The sequence below is a fragment of the Apus apus genome, chromosome Z, assembly GCF_020740795.1.
Source record: "Apus apus isolate bApuApu2 chromosome Z, bApuApu2.pri.cur, whole genome shotgun sequence".
Taxonomy (NCBI): Eukaryota; Metazoa; Chordata; class Aves; order Apodiformes; family Apodidae; genus Apus; species Apus apus.
The window spans coordinates 29,930,544-29,946,888 of NC_067312.1; the positions used below are offsets into that span (position 1 = coordinate 29,930,544).

A 16,345-nucleotide genomic window follows, 5' to 3' on the forward strand; every position below is an offset into this window, starting at 1 on the left:
CCCAGATGTATCCAAGAACCCTGGAAAGAGACCACTGTATCCTCTTTTTATATCTCTCAATTATGGTGTAGTCATAAATTAAAAGGTAGAATGATGAACTGGAGTATGGAAGTACATAAATAATACCTAGTAGCAGTAAAATTCACAGAGACATCTATTGGTAAGATTGTTTAATAGAATAGAGAATATAGAATAGCTCTGATAGTTGCCTAGTCCAACATTCCACTCAAGGAAGTGGTTCCAGCTTCAGGGGCAATTTAACTTATGTCCAATTTCCCAGGCTTTGTTCTCTCAAGTTTGGTATATTTGTGAGGATGTAGATTCACAGGATCTATGGGCAAAAGTGTTTGACTGCCCTTATTATGATTTTTCTTTTTTAATGATATGGATCTCGATTAAAATTATCAGGAAATGTGTTCTGCAAATTTTAAGTAATCTTTTGAGGAATTCTTTAAAATTACTATAATGAAAATTAAGAAAATGTAACTTGATAGTTTCATGAATCCTAGTAAATGCAGGTTCAGATGCTGAGGCTCTGTACTGCTCTACATTGATATAAATGCAGAAAAAAAAAAAGAATGTAATTAAAAGCAGAATTTGAGCATATAAATTCTACAGAATGCTTTGAAGAAACTTGTATGGATGCTGAACTCAGAGTACAATAACCATGAAGCATCAAAATGAAACTGGAACTGCTCACAAATTCCTAAGAAACTTGGTGGTTTCCTTTCAGCACAGTCACTTCTGTTGTGACAAAAAGCCTAATAAGATCAGCCTATGAGCTGTGCTATTGGTGCATGTTTTAAACTGATCATGAGTGTTGGGTAGTTGCTGCTATCATGCAAGTAGGATAGAGCTACTTGGTAAAACTTCCAAAATCTTAGCTGTTCCATGAACCTGATTCTTCAAATGACTGCATAAAGAGCTGATGTGAGTATCATGCTGCTAAAATGTAAATTTTATTTACTGTATTTCTGACTGATGGGTTGCAATTTTTTTCCCCCTACATTCTTAGGATTTCCTTAAATTATGTTTATTTTCAAATTATTGGACTATGTTTGTGAATGAAGATCAGTGAACTCTGTCTCTGAATGAGAGACAGGGTAAGCTCCAGACCTGAAAACACAGGTCCATATAACTTCAAACCCTGGGGAGTAAAGGGTTTTAGAAGCTGAACCTACCTCGCAACTCAATCTTCTGTCACAGGCAAAGGCAAAGATTGGTGCCAGTGAGCCTCTTCAGCTTATGCATTGGGTTGCTGCTCTTTGTAATTCTTTCAATCTGAACTTCAGGGAAGAGGTGTAAGGAGAAAAAAAAAATCTTTAAATATTCATATCTATATGTTCCTGTTTACTTTCTTTTGTTTGTTATAAAACCCTACCTGCAGATGACAGGTAGTACAGCAAGTCTGGGGACTTTCACCTCCTGCATTCCCAGAAGGAGCATGGGCTAGGCAGAGGAGAACTTCTTGTGCTCTTCTGAGAAGTCCTTCTTTCTGTAGAAGCTGGAGAAATGAAAGACAAACTGCAGTGTGTTGTGCCAAAGTATTAGCCTGTATTGTTCAGTGCTGCTGCTAAGAGCTGAAAAGCAGATGTTCTTTAGAATACACGTAATTTTGACTGTAGTTAATGACATTTTCTGTAACAAATCTTCAACACAATCTTAATATGTATAGAAAAAAATATTAAAAATTGAGTTTGTATTAGAATTATTGCATTTGATGCTGAACAACAACAATAAGAAAGTGACAGTGAAAAAGATACAACAGGTGACAGTGAAACAATGCAGGGAAAGTGAAAATTCACAGCAAGAGTGAGCAAAGAAGGAAGTGAGAAATTGTATCTCTTCACCTGAAAGCCAAAGTGAGACAGAGAGCACACTGAAACGATGCAAATAAGCTGTGACAGGTGATGTGAACATCTGATAAAAAGCAATGGGCCCAACAGAAGACTGACTGAATGATGAGATGGACAGCAAGGCACTTCAATAAAGGTGCAAGAGCAGAGAAGGAATAGCAGGTGAGAGGCTGTGTGGGTGAGGTGGGTTGGAGAGGATGAGGACAGAAGGCTATGTCCACAGGAAAAACTGAGTCAGGCCTGAGAAACAAACTTTGAACAGATGTTCAAATGTTCTCTCTGATAGTGAGCTACAGAACAGATGTCATTTGTATGAAGATCTGCTTCTCTGTTCTTTATTTGCTGATCAAGGATTTCCACCTTTTTTTTTTTTTCTTTTTTTTTTTTTTCTTTTTTTTAACTGGAACCTCCACTGAAAGGGGAATCAGTTTAGTCATTTCATGAGGAGATTGAAATGGTGATATCTTTTTGCACATGTGAGAAGTTTGGAAGGAAACATTTGAATCTGCAAAATGGATGGAAGACAAAGGAGCTTCAGTAACAGAGACAGAAAGCAAACAGTGACTGAGACCCCTGAGTCTCTGCAGTGTACATATGTGTACGAGAAGATTGTCTGTTTTCCAACAAAACAAGCATAGAACTCAGTTTCATACAGGAACACTTGAATTACACCAAAACAAACTAGCTTAGGCACCAGCAGTTGTACAGTCACATGAGCCTGGTATTGCTTTGATGCTTTCTTTGGATCAAAAGGAGCCAAGTAGGATGCCGCATTTGCACAGTTTGATTGCTCCTAGTATTCAGATGAGTTTGTTTTCTGGGGCATTGCATTGCTCTTTGTGCAGGCGCTATCTTTGCAGTGCAAAACCACAAAAGCTGTAGATGAGAAGGAATAGGAAAGGAGGGATCTGTGCTGATGTCTGTAATATGTGTATGGCAGTGGCAGAGCAAAAGTGTTGAATGTAGGAGCGAAACAGCAAGATTGCTGTTTCAAATCTATAACTAAGTCCATCAGCTCTGGATTCTTCTCCAGTCTTTCAGATCACCTGTAATACCTTGTTTCCTGAAGTGCACTTGACAGTTTGTGTGGAGGAGGACATAGGCTACCTGCCCAGCCTGGTGAGGTTACTGTTCTCCTTCCATCTGTGGAATGCAATGTTCCCACTTCCCTCCAGGAACTTTGCAAGTACACCTGTGTTATACCTGCTCCCACTGAGCATGATCATATTGCGTGCGCTGCCAATGCACTAACTTGGTCTGCAGGGAAAAGCAATACAAACAAGGGCCTGTTTAAAATACCTACTTAACTGTAGAAGGACTAAATACCCTTTGCTTGGTCCTTAAATCCTTTGATCTTTCAGAAAGAAGTCTGACCAATTATTGCAAACTTCTGCTCTTTGCTGGGTGAAAAACTGGCTGGATGTCTGGGCCCAAAGACTTGTGGTGAATAGAGTTAAATCCATTTGGCTGCTGGTCACAGTTCTTCCCCACGGCTCAGTGTTGGGGCCAGTTCTCTTTATCAGTGGTCTCAACAAGGGGATCAAGTGCACCCTCAGTAAGTTTACAAATGAGACCAAGTTGGGCAGGAGTGCTGATCTCTTTGAGGGCAGGCATGCTGTGCAGAGGGACGTGGACAGGCTGAGGCAAATCGTACAAGGTTCAACAAGGCCAAGTGCTGGGGTCACAACAACCTCATACAATGCTCCAGGCTTGGGGAAGAGCAGCTGGAAAGTGCCTGGCAGAAAAGAACCTGTGGGTGTTGGTCAACAGCAGCTGAATATGAGCCAGCAGTGTGCCCAGGTGGCCAAGAAGGCCAATGGCATCCTGGCTTGTATCAGAAATAGTGTCATCACCAGAACTGGGTAGGGATCATCCCCCTTCTTTCCACACTGGTGAGGCTGCACCTCGAGTACTGTCTTCAGTTCTGGGCTGGTCTCTACTGGAAGGACATTGAGGTGCTGTAGCGAGTCCAGAGAAGTGCAACCAAGCTGGAGAAGGGTCCAAAGAACAACTGTTCAGAGGGGTAGCTGGGACAATCATAGCAAGGCGGTGGTGCCGGAGGGTCTGTACGAAGGTCAATATTTAATTGTGACCATTCAAGTTTTTAGTCTTGGGACACACATCTTCAATGGAACTGTTACAACTCATAAAAAGTGGTGATGTTTTTTAGATGTCTGTTGCAATGGTTTTCATCACCTTAACACTCAAAGGTTTATTCAGCTTCATTTTCATAATCCCATGGCACTGTATGACAACTTACTTTTTCTTCTGCAGGTTGGTCTGGGAAATGAATTTACTGAGAGGATCTGAATTGCTGTTGAAATGTCATGTGACTTCCTCATGTTTTCAGTTGTGGATTTCAATTCCTGACTTTGCTGCCAGAACCACCAAGTGCTGATTTTTATAGTTCAGTGTTCCTTTGTTACATCCTTACGCAGTTGTAACAGACAGGTAATGAATACTCTTTTAAAATGGCCTTTTGTTTACAGGAAAAAAAAGTGTTGTGCACAAACTTGTTAGGATTGTTGTGTGCAAGGACAAACTTTTTAAAAAAGTCCCATCCCCTATATTATGCAAGATGCATGCTCTGCATTTGCAATGTACCCCAAGGTACACAAAGAGAGCAAACCACCTCAAGTGTCCCACATGAGGCTAATCCAGGGATCTAAACATTGATGTGAAATACCATTCCATTCTTTGTTAATTCTTTCCCTCTATGTCCACCTGCTTCTAGGTTGTCTGAGAGGAGAAGTGAGCATAGCAGGAGATTGAGGACAGTAAATATCTTTGTAGTATTAACTGTGAAACACTGTGGTGGCTTTGTAATGAGTGAAATTTAATCAGGCTGCCAGGGCAGTACAAGATCTTTGTTTCTTTATCCAAGAAATTGTGATAACAATGATGATATGGTTTATTAGCTCCTTTCTCATATAGCTAAAATAATTACAATTTATCACACATCAAGTAGTAGCATCTCAGTCAGTCCTCTGATAAGGTCAACTAGCTTTAACTTACCTGTAATAAGTCTCCTTTCTGCAGTTTGCATAGAGACACATCTATAGCACATAGCTATACACATCTATGTATATAGATCACATCTATAGCAATATAGAAGTCACATTTATCTCTGACATCAGAAGATTAAGGTCTAAATTTTCAGAAAAAGTCCTCTAATTTTGGCTGCTAACTTCGATAAAGATTGAGCCTAACTTTCAGAGGTACCAAGAGCTGAAAAGTGGAAGCCATAAAAAAATGCAGCACCTGAGAAAATCAGAGCCAGAATGGTTCAAACTGAGACGAATAGGGAAGTAAAATTCAAAACCCTGTCCAGTAAGCCTAGTTCTGGGGAAGTTTAAAATTGCTCCATCTCTTCTTTACTTCCTTACACCTATTTCTGGATCTTCTTCAATATTTTTTTCAGATTATATATTAGCGTGCTCTATTAAAAGTAATTCTTCCTTATTATTTATGATGTCATTATTTTTGTTATAAATGTCATCCCTGGTTTTTGTTTTTGTTGTCTTTTTAGTTATGTTGATCTGTATACGAATGTACAAACGATAGTTTACTTGTTACAGGAACAGGAAGATACTTAGACTAAAACTAGACTTTCTCCTTTTGCATTATTTCAGGGCTGTTGGTTTGCTGTCAGTACTGCACATACAGGCATCGTACACGTCAGGCATTGTCACATGCAAAGTGAAGGAAATAGCAGAACTAGGAAGTTTAAGATTCTAATCCATTTGAAGCAAACAATTTACCCACTCCAAAATTTCCAGTGGCTCACACTGAGTTTCAGGTATCGATGGGTCTTGAAGTTAAGAACTCAGATAGTAATTATCCTCAAAAAGATATGGAAGGAGAGGTGAAACAAAATCAGCACTACCCATCTTGCAAACTAGATAGGTGGTAGTGCAAGCATTTAAAAAAGCCTGCTTGTGCATCTTTATGAAGCTCTCCTCCATAAGAGAAGCCAGCTTCAATTGTATTTTATTATTCATGGATCAATGTGAACTTCTTGTTCACACTGAACTTCTTTTAAAAGCACTACCCTCACAGAGTGTTTAAGACTGTGCAAAATACAGACCCTAAAGTCTCAGAGATTAAGTTGTTCACATGATTTTTTTCCCTTCATTGCCACAGGTCAGTGGCTCAGATTACGTGTGTATGTATGGGTTATTTTCATCATGGTTTTCCTTGCTTCTAGTGGTAGTCTAGCTTTATTTTTGCAGATTTTTAGCTGCCATGGCCTTTGAAGGCTAGCATGGCTCCAATCCATCTCACCAGGAGAAGGCAGTTGTAAATTCTGAAGCAACCCTTATTTTGTTTCAGATCAACCTGAGAAAATGTTCCAGATCCTCACAACGCTGTTGCTGGAAGTGCAGCTCTATGCAGTTTCAGGTGAGAGAGAAACTACCTTTCACTTCCACCAGCAGCCACCAGGCAGCAAACACTGCGACCTGGTCAGCGAGCGGGCCCCAGCACCCCCGGTGACCCCCGTGTGAGCAGCCGGGGGAGCCCCTGCTTTGCAGCGCCTTACAGGAGGCACTGGGTGCTAATGCAGCACAGAGCAGGTGTCTGTCACTCTCTGCAGCTGGGCTTCTTTAACACACAATATACTGGCAGCTGAGGGGCCCAGCATCAGCAGCCACAGCTATGAGAGGGAGGATGACCAAAGCAACCTAAGCCAGCTCTAAATTAGAACAACCTCAGTGAGAGACAGAGGGAAGTAAAACCGCATGTACCCCCCTGTCCATGGCTGTAGCTTGAGTAACCCAAAAGGGGCTTGCTTTTTACATATTTTTCATCTCGTTATGGTTGTACTAAAGTGTATAAACAAACATTGCTGAAAGGAATGGAAACTTTCCGGGTAAGTATTTCATAAACACATTAAATAAAAGGAATGCATAAACAGATGCATGAACTTCTCTTTTTAGTGTCACTATAAGTACTTCTAAGTGCTTCTCAGTTAAATCTATCAATGTATGGTACCTCTAATTTAGAAAGTAGTAACAAGGTATATTGAATGATGTGGCCTAAATAACTCTCCCTTATCAAGACACTTGGAAATGGTACACTTTCCATAACAGTATGAATTTCAGATCTACTGAATGACTAAGAAGATTATTTTTATATCCTTTTTGTAGTACTGTTGCATATAGCGGAGAAGACACATGGGATCAAATGATACTCCTATGTTTCCAGGCTTGTGGTGCATAGCAATTCTTCCAAGATACACGTGCTTATCTGTTGCAATTCTATTTGTCCCACAGGAGTTACACTGGATTTCCTCTTTGTTAAAGATAATGAAATTAGATTTACTACTTCCACAATTAGCTGTTGCTTTTACTAAAACCCATGTAAGATACAATCAGAGTTTCATAGAAGTGCTCTCTGTATAATCACTGACTCAGCCTTAAGCTGTTTCTAAAATGTGAAAAAAAAGCCTTTGCTCATTATGTCCTTGTCTTGCAGACTTATCAATACAGACTATAGATTATTTGCTATAAATATTACTGACATGGTAAAAATATTAGTGTGAATAGTAGCCAAAAATGCTTAGAACTTTTAGTCAAACCAGTAACCATACGCCTGACTGTTTGACACCTTTTTGCCCAAGTTATAAGAAAATCAGAACATATCTTATTACAGCAAATGAATCTGTTTTCTTTTCCTGCTGTAGCTTTTTTCACAGTTGACGTTCCTCAGCAGCTATACGTTGTAGAGTATGGGAGCAATGTGACCATGGAATGCAGATTCCCTTGGAACAGCTCGTTAGACCTAGGACTCCTATCTGTTGTTTGGGAGCAAAAAAAGCAGGGCCAATTGACATCCAAAGAGGTGTACACATTCCGCAATGGGAAGGCATTCCCTTCATCTCAACATCAGGACTACATAGGAAGAGCTGCACTTCTGCACAGTGAACTGAAACTGGGACGAGCTATCCTTCAGATTATCAGCGTGAAGATCACAGATGCAGGATCATACTTTTGCCTCATTGGGTACCAGGGCGTGGACTACAAGTACATTACTTTGGAAGTTAAAGGTTAGTGCCTGAACTGGATGTAAGTAATCTATCCAGTGAAGCGTCTAATTACATTTCTATGGGCTTGTAGAGATTGATTTATTTGGAGGAAACTGCTGCTAATTCTCTCACCAAGTCCCTGTGCTCAGCCCCTAGGGGATCCAAAGCAGTTGTTTTACTGCCAGCTAGTCTTCGGTTCAACAGCCAGCTGAGCTTTTCCAGGAGTGGCCTTTGCCAGAGATGAGAATGACTGCTCCCTTTATTCCTTCTCCTTCCCACACCTTCTCCTCCAGTGACTGCAACCACCCCCATCTCTCCTTCGACCCCTTGCCCTGTTGGGTCACCTCTGGCTGTTGCCCAAAAGTTTCTCATTTACTTCTGGGCCATGCTGCAACTACTCAAGTGGCTGGGAACTCCCCGAGTGACTGCAGCTCCCAAAGCAAGGACATGATCTTCGGTGCTTGTTATTGGACATTAGTAATAAAGGTGCACCTTGAAAGACAGCATGATAGACCAGTCCCTTGAAAGGTCTCTGGTGCTTCCCACTGACTGCAGTATGTCCTTGTGATACAAGGCAGCATTCTTTTCCCATCTAGCCATTTAAATACTGAGCTTGGTTAAATGCAAAAATGGATACAGACATTTTTTAAGACCCACTTTGGTTGCTCTGATCTGTTCTCACAGAAATTCTAAGTTCATTTTGTACTAATACAATGAAAATACTATGCTTGTTTATAAGCTATGGGAAAACAAACATTAAAAATGGCTTTTTTTGTGAAGTGGCATATTCAAAAAGTGGAACTAGAGTCCCACTTGCTTTCTCAGTATAAGAGGAAAGGCTGTGTTCAGTGTCACTTGCTGCCTTGTATAAAGAAGTTCTGGCACTGTTGGCACGAGAAGGCGTGAATAACAAATAATTAATTGTTCTACAAAACATCCTTCAACCTTTCCAATAAGTGTACTTCAGATACAGCTGCAGAGAAACTATGGCATTAAAGGTAAGGAAGGAAAGTGAAGTGGGAAAATAGCTATTGCTGCATAAAGTAATTTCACTCTATTTCTTGTATAGCACCCTACAAGAAAATAAACACTCAAGTAATGAGGAAACCAGGTGAAGACAAGTTTGTTTTTACATGCCAGTCAGAAGGTTTTCCCCTGGCAGAAGTTTTCTGGCAAAATGAGAAGAACTTGAGTCTCAGTGGATTTGCAAATACCACCTATATGCTGACTGCAGATGGCCTCTACAACGTCACCAGTGTTGTGACATTCAAACCAAATATGAGTGAGAACTACAGCTGTGTGTTCTGGAATAAAGAGCTGAATAGAGAAACTTCAGCTCACATTTCCGCTTCAGGTTCGTGTCACCTTCACCTTGCATGGGACAGGGAGAGTTTGTACATACATTATATCCTACGACCCATCACTGGAAATTGATTCTAGAAAATTATATAATATTAATGCTCTGGAAAAAAAAAACAAACCAGGTCATTTTTTGGTAACGCTTCTTATAGTAAGTTTGCAGAACAATGTATTCATAAAATGAATATTTTTTGTTACAGTCAGATCAAGACTTTGGAGAATTAGAACTGATAACTTCATAAATGATGTCTGTTTCATAAGTTATGAATTTACTTTCTTTTCATGTTTTTGACAGCTTTAATGAGTACACAGTTCAGTGGACAAAAATCCCTGATCTTATTTATTGTTCCTACATGTGTGGTGGTGGCTGTCCTTTCCTCTGCATTAATAATCTTTAAAAAGAGAAAATCAAACAAGAATGGGCAATCCAAAAAAGGTACATTCTACACCAAATAGTCGATCTTTTCACTTCTTTATTTTCCCTGTGAGCACCTTTATGGAAGCCTTAGTAACTCTAGGTACACTTATGTGACTTTGGACACTTCTTATTTCTAGGTGTTCTCTGTTCTAAAATGAGATCTTAGATAATTTGAGTTGGGTTTTATTTTCCTCACCTTGTACCTTATGTGAAAAAAAGGTATACAGGAAGATAATTTTTTTAAATCTGACTGGCTACTATTCTATAAAGGGCACAAAGTTTGGCTTGGGTACGGAGGGCTGTAAAGGCACAGTTTGAATGCTGTTCTTCTTCACTACTACAAGAACAGTGTAGCTACAGTACGTGACATAGAAGTTTTATTTTCAATCTCCATTAAGGCTATATAACTAAAACTGTATACTGTACTGCACTATTATGAATAGTGTTTCTTTCCTCGATCGCAAACGCAATAGTGGGAAAGTAGTAAAACAAACAGGTTATTATTCTTGTTTTTCTTGCATATGACTAGACTCCAGTAAACTCAGACAAATGCATTCATTAATGAAATCAAAAGCTTGTTGTTAAGGAGTGAGGAATGTGGTTAGAAATTTGTAAAAGAACAGAGTGTAGAGAAGTTTATGTAAACTAGAAGTTTAGTAATATAAAATATATAGTAACAATAGACTATAATGTGATTAAAACTCAGTTTAATAAAAAAGTTTGTTGAATTGCATTGTTTCTTTCAAATCTATAAATGTTTAAGCTAAATTTGTATATATTTAACAGGCAGGAAAAGAAACATGAACCCCAACCTGAAAGAAGAGAACAGTAAGTCACAGGATTTTCTCTATTTATGCTTGCCGCTTTTTCTTTGTTACAGCTAAAATCTTGAAAAATCTGTAGACGGCAACCTAAATTATGTTACATCAAAAGAGAAGTTAGCATTGATTCTAATCTCAATTTTTCTTCAATTTTCTAAAATTGCCGTATCTAACATTCTGATTTCTCACAGCCTTCGTACAGAATTATGAAAGTTTGTTCCCAATCACTGTGGTACATACAGACAGCTTGCACACGCAACTTGGTGTACGCGTCCGTGTGCTGACTGCCATCCTGGCAGCCTCAGCTGAGTTGGATAAGCACAGAAAGCTCATTGTCTTGGAAGGCATCAAGATTTCTGTGGTAATAGTCTGTTACGCTTTTGGCTCAGGTCACAGGTTTTAACAACAAAGAGAATGCTACCTCGTTTATCTGGAATATTAGACAATCCACTGAGCCACTTCTCATCTTACGAGTCTGTGGCTTCCCTAGATATCCAGGAATTTTTACATTGCAGAGAGAAGACAATGCCTAAATATAATCAGGATGCATATAACTGCCCTGTACTACAATAAAACTGAAAAAAGAAAACCGCCATAGAAAACTAAAAAGCAATGATACAAAAGCTCTTAAACCACCTACTCATATGAATTAGTTTTATTACCTATAAATAGAAGTCTGATAGGTTAATTACTATAAGGAGAGAGGCTGTGGCCAGTGCTAGATACAGTGGTACTGGGTACAGCTATATAATTCCTTGATGTCTAAGCAGATCCCAAGACAGACTATTGAGGCCAGAGCTGAGGCTGCCTAGTGTGCTCCAGGAATATGAATAATCATCTCCCAAGTACGAAAATTGGAGCAAAACTGTGATGCAGCTGACCAAGCAGCCTGAAGAAGCAACACTTAGCAGTTTCTGGACACAAAGGCAGCTTTGGGCTTTTCCAAGGACAGGATTTACTTGAGAAGCCACCCGTGTTTCTCACTGCCAAAAAAAACATAACCCCAAAACAACAAACAAGAAGTCTCCAGCTTAAAAAGTAACTTCTGTAGGTGAAATAAAAACTAGGAACTGGATGGAGAGTGCATTAATTCAGTGATTCTTGTATCACCTCAAATAGTAGTGTTTGCATCTGGGCCACAGCTGTCCAACCTAGTTCCATCAGTAGATATTATGTTCAAAATGACACTTAACAGAAAAACACTTCCATCTCTCAGAAATCAGCACTTGCTGTAGCCAAAAGCCTCTTATTTTTCATGTGATGGTGTGAAACTTCAGTGGAATTGTGCCATGTGAAAATTCTTAAAACTCAAGGCAAGCAGCAATCTGGAGGACAGTGTTGGTGCATGCCTGGACATAATTCCAGTGCAAGTTGTCTAAGTACAGCATGGCTTCCCATGGCTTTTTATATGTTGTAGATTTTTTTTTGCTTTGTAGACCCTAGCCTCCTCTGTGCACTTACTGAAATGAAGAAATTAAAGGAGAGGTAGTTTCTTTTTTATGGTTTTGTTCTACTTCTTCATTTTGATATTTCTGCAATATGCAGTAAGTCATATGACAAACATTTATATTTCTCAGCATCATATATTTTGAAGAAACAATGGAAAGAACCTTTTTTCCATGATGAGTAAGTAGTTGAAGCATAAAAGCCACAGATAATTCACCACAGAGGTCTGGAAATGACCCACATATCCCTGGTTACAGGAACAAGGATTGTTCATGTTATCATTTTAATTTACAGCTCATGCTGTATCAGCACTGAAGACGTGGGACTTTTCACCTCATTGCTGAAGTCCCAGTTCTGCAAACTTTTATTCAGATGCACAGATTTTACTGACAAGCTTGGAGGCTATCTAACCAGATTTCAGTTTTGTTATTTCATTTATATGGCTGATAGTCAGTGATAGCTTTGACGTAATAGAAAACTCAGAACTTGGACTACAGATAAGAGAGAGAAAGATAATTCTTCCCTCTGAAAAGATTGTGGCAGGATGTCTTTGCAATTAATAGCAGCTCTGAGGAGCCACTGTGACTTCATCATGGCCCAGAAAAGCTTGCATACAATGATAGGGCTATTTATTTGCTTCAATTATTGCAGATTTAAAAAATAATACTATTCCATTTCTGTTTGTTTGCTTGTTTCTTTAAGGAGATGATTTTAACTCTCAACCTGGTGCTTTATACTTGTCAACTATCAGGGCCTCAAGAGACAGTGGGAGTGTGAGTCTGTGAAAACTCATGTCACATGACATAATTTGCACTTTTTGTGTCTGTTTTATCTAAAGTTACTGCACTTTAGCTTTGAGACCAACAGTGAACTCATGGGGATTTATTGGCACTGCAGCACTGGAAAGCTATCGCTCTTCACACAGAGTATCTTGAAGTTACTGAGAATTATGCTGTCATGAAATGTGGTTTACCATTTTGAAGAGGTTGTCTGAGTGCCTTTGAGACACTTTACTTTTGGACTTACTGTTGCTCAAGGAACTGTTGTGTAAGAATGCCTTTATTAATTGCTCTGGTGTCAGGAATGGTGCTTGGACTCAAACATCTTGTGGGAATTTGAATAAAAGCTGTACATGCTTACTTATGTCTAAACTGTCATCTTTCAGGTTGGGACATCATTACAGGCCTGCATCTCATTTCCAAACTTTCCAAAACATTAAACTGGAAATTTCCCCAAGTACCCAGCCGCATGGCAATATATGGAAGATAATTCATAGCACAAAAGCACCAAAAGGTCAAAGTTAAATCAAAGTGTGGACAAAACCAAAAATAATCCTAACAGCAAGAGTAAATAATCATTATGTCACAGAACAGGATTTCAATGCACAAGCCTATGTAAAACCCCATAAGTAAGTCCAGTAAAAACAAAAACAAATGTACTGTGATGCTGTGCTACATGACAGTAAGAAGTTTTACACTTGAACTGACTACTCAACAGAATTTTGTTTAGGAGAAATTTGGAAGCAAAAGTGAAAATGAAGCTCAGCCAGATATTTCCACTGATTGTGTAATTTTAACTTTTCTCAGAGGAAAAGATTAGTCTTTTACATGCCAGGCACTTGCCTGTTTTACTTCCCATCTCTGGAATACCTAAAAATGCCTCATTCAACTCTGAATACACTGTGTTCTGGGCCTAGCTTCTACATTGCCAGTTTTGAAAAAAATGTGTAACAGGAAACAACTTTGCATCATAGATAGTGGACCTACAGTGCCAGAAAAACAGCATTTACACTCTCTTCTGTTTCACCAGGATAGCTGATTTAAAGGTTGATTTTACTTGTGGAACAGAAAAAATAGTCTCTGTCATCACCTCTGCTTTAATAGCTATGTATTTTTAAATACTCATTTGTAGCCATTGGATTCAGCTGAGACAAACCCATCCTAGGCTTGCTGTGCCCTTGCTAATGAACCAAGACAGACAGATGACAGAAAATCAGAGGCAGCTTCTTGAAGCATTGCTTAACTTCAGACGCAACAGCAGTTTGGGAACTGCCCTGAGTCAGTGCTTAAGGTCAAGCACTGTTCCCCTTGGTGCTCTGCTGGGAATTTTAAGCCCCTTCTATTCAGCCACAGTGAAAAATCTAACCCACTGTTCTCCTGGGAGGACTTCTTCTAGCACTTTTTTTTTCTTCCCCCTCCTATTTTCTTTTTTTTGCCCATAGTAATAAAATGGAAGTAATTGAAACTGAGTTTATGTGGATGAACACAAATAGTACATTACAGCCTTTGAAATTAGGTTATGGTGACTATTATCGCTACTAGCCGAAATGAAAGTCATCCTGACATTTATCTTATGCTGCTGAGTAAATGTTGCCTTGGTTTGGGCAGGGAAGGACAGGTGTGAGCAGCACTTCCAGCCCATTTTACAGGCATAGCAAACACTACCCTGCTTTCCCTCTTAATGGTCTGTATGCTAAAAGGTTTCACTTGGCTTCCGTAGGCAGCCACAGCTCAGCTTTGCACGCAAATCTTATGCTCTATCCACTCCATTTCACATGAAAGGAACAATAGTACTATTTGCTGTGATACCTGTAAGAATATCCAGAAATGCACCTTGGTTTACAAGTTCACATTTTTACCAGCTCTCACTGGGTACTTACAAAGTGTGATATAAACACATTGGAGTGATTGTCACATCTTTGGATGTGAAAGTTAGCTTGTCAGCAGCTTGACCACTCTATATGTGTCCGTGAATTCTTGCATGAGTTGTTTTTCACTGTAAACCATTGAGCATATGATACATGTGTGATATGATGAGTCTGTCCTTTCTGCTTCAGCTGCTGCTTTACAAGCTGTTATCTTGAAACAGCTGAGGTAAGAGTTTTCAGAAACAGATAAACCACTTGTAAAATGAAGGGTTTGGGTCTTGGGGATTTTTTTAGTAGTTTTGAAGTTTGCAGTGAGTCAAGAGCTGATATTATTAGACAATAAAACATTAGTTATTTTTAGATGTAATATAAAAATTAGTCTGTAATGATTGACTTTAAATTTACACTTTCAATGGACATTTTAGAGTGGCATAGTGGATACCTTGCACAAAAATATTCTCTTATCTTTTCTGACATGTAACCTCTCGATTCATCTCCATATATGTATTTCAACTAGGAGTACGTTAGAAGTAAAAGCATGTTAGTGTACTGTTTAAAGGTATGGATTCAGTTAAAATGGGTGGAATGTTTATATGAAAAGATGTGCTAGGAATCTACCTGTTGGTTTATGGTCATCAAAAACATAGCTAATTGAATTTAACAATGACCATTTTTCACAAGCAAGTATAAAAACCCTAGTTTTTAAGTACTGAAATCTTCTTGTCTGGCTAAGGAACAGTACTTTTGCAGTCGTTTGACCTGCTTTACTATGACTGAGAAACCTGCTATTTTAGCATAGCAGCAACTGGCAAATTGATTTATTAGTCTTCCTGCTCATTCCTTACCTCTGCTATTTACCATAGATTTTAAGGGCTTGCAGTAGGTTTATCTGGGCTTTTCTACCATAGCAACTTTTTTTTTTTTGTATCTGTGAGTTTCAGCTTGTTTTGTGATTAGGAGCTCAGAGGAGAGTAAGTTTAGCTCTCATTTGTACCACTTTCACTTTCATACTGGCAACAACCTAAAACCATTCCATTTACTTGATTTCTATTAGCACAGACATGACTGAAAGCAACAGTTAACATTGAGATTGTTAATACCTTTGCAAGAGGGATTTCTAATGGCCAGTTGAAATATAAATCTCACAAAACGTAGGTCTCCATACCAGAAAACTACCAGCTGATTCTGATCATGGCTTACTGGGAGCAGCTGGAAATGCCTTTTAGAGGTTTGGATTGCTAATTGACGAAACCCTATATCTTTCTTAAGAAATGCTGCAGTCAAGATTTTCTTACAGAATTTCTTCCTTCACCTGATAGAAACGTGCTGCTTGCTGCCAAAAACAGTACCTTCCTACTTCACAAAATAGCAAAGGAGAATGGTTCGACAAACCACGTTTATATTGTAAAGTATCACCATTACTGGAACAGATCTAACTTCAAGGTTGGCTTTTCTGTCTGTGTGGATAAGTGTCAACTAAGTCACCCCCAGAAGTCCCTGTCAGCCCCAAGTGACATTTGTTTGTAAATGTGTTGTTCAAATTAACTTCTGTATCCTTTGTAATTATCTGACTTTTATCATACACTGATGAAAGTGTGGTCTGAAAATGTAGTCCCAGATCAATGATTGCCATCTGGTTTGACAAGACATCCTGGTTTTCCTCACCATGTTGTTGAGTGTGCTCTGAAAAACTGTTTTATAGCCAGCGCACTGTAATATCTTACTCAACTTCAATATGCAGCCATATGGTAAAAAGTAGCTGACACAGGTAAG

At 39.0% G+C, this 16,345-nt stretch overlaps 1 protein-coding gene and 1 long non-coding RNA gene across 5 annotated transcripts in view; one reads left to right on the top strand and one right to left on the bottom strand.

Moving 5' to 3' along the window:
* LOC127395855 (uncharacterized) overlaps window positions 1-16,345 on the bottom strand; it is a 44,595-nt gene that overhangs the window by 13,871 nt on the left and 14,379 nt on the right. For 2 of the 3 annotated variants that reach the window (XR_007891858.1, XR_007891857.1), the window contains exons 3-4: window positions 1,382-1,504; window positions 1,182-1,286 (exon numbers count right to left, since the gene is read on the bottom strand). This is a non-coding gene — a long non-coding RNA (uncharacterized LOC127395855). The remainder of the gene's footprint in view (window positions 1-1,181; window positions 1,287-1,381; window positions 1,505-16,345) is intronic. The other variant, XR_007891859.1, reaches the window with a different exon arrangement.
* Window positions 808-13,030, top strand: LOC127395851 (programmed cell death 1 ligand 2-like). 2 transcript variants are annotated; one of them, XM_051643303.1, is made up of 8 exons: window positions 808-930; window positions 4,131-4,307; window positions 6,189-6,257; window positions 7,540-7,902; window positions 8,951-9,235; window positions 9,536-9,676; window positions 10,445-10,486; window positions 12,628-13,030. In XM_051643303.1, exons 3-8 carry the CDS (start codon window positions 6,203-6,205, stop codon window positions 12,708-12,710), a joined length of 969 nt encoding a protein of 322 aa, XP_051499263.1. In that variant the 5' UTR covers window positions 808-930; window positions 4,131-4,307; window positions 6,189-6,202; the 3' UTR covers window positions 12,711-13,030. The 2 variants fall into 2 exon arrangements, with proteins under 2 accessions (XP_051499263.1, XP_051499264.1); XM_051643304.1 differs by having other exon boundaries at window positions 12,764-13,030.

Coding starts and splice junctions, on each gene's coding strand:
- LOC127395851 (XM_051643303.1), top strand. CDS start 6,203: ATGTTCCAGATCCTCACAACGCTGTTGCTGGAAGTGCAGCTCTATGCA. Junction 7,903..8,950: donor CATTACTTTGGAAGTTAAAG/GTTAGTGCCTGA, acceptor TTTCTTGTATAG/CACCCTACAAGAAAATAAAC. Junction 10,487..12,627: donor CAACCTGAAAGAAGAGAACA/GTAAGTCACAGG, acceptor TGTTTCTTTAAG/GAGATGATTTTAACTCTCAA.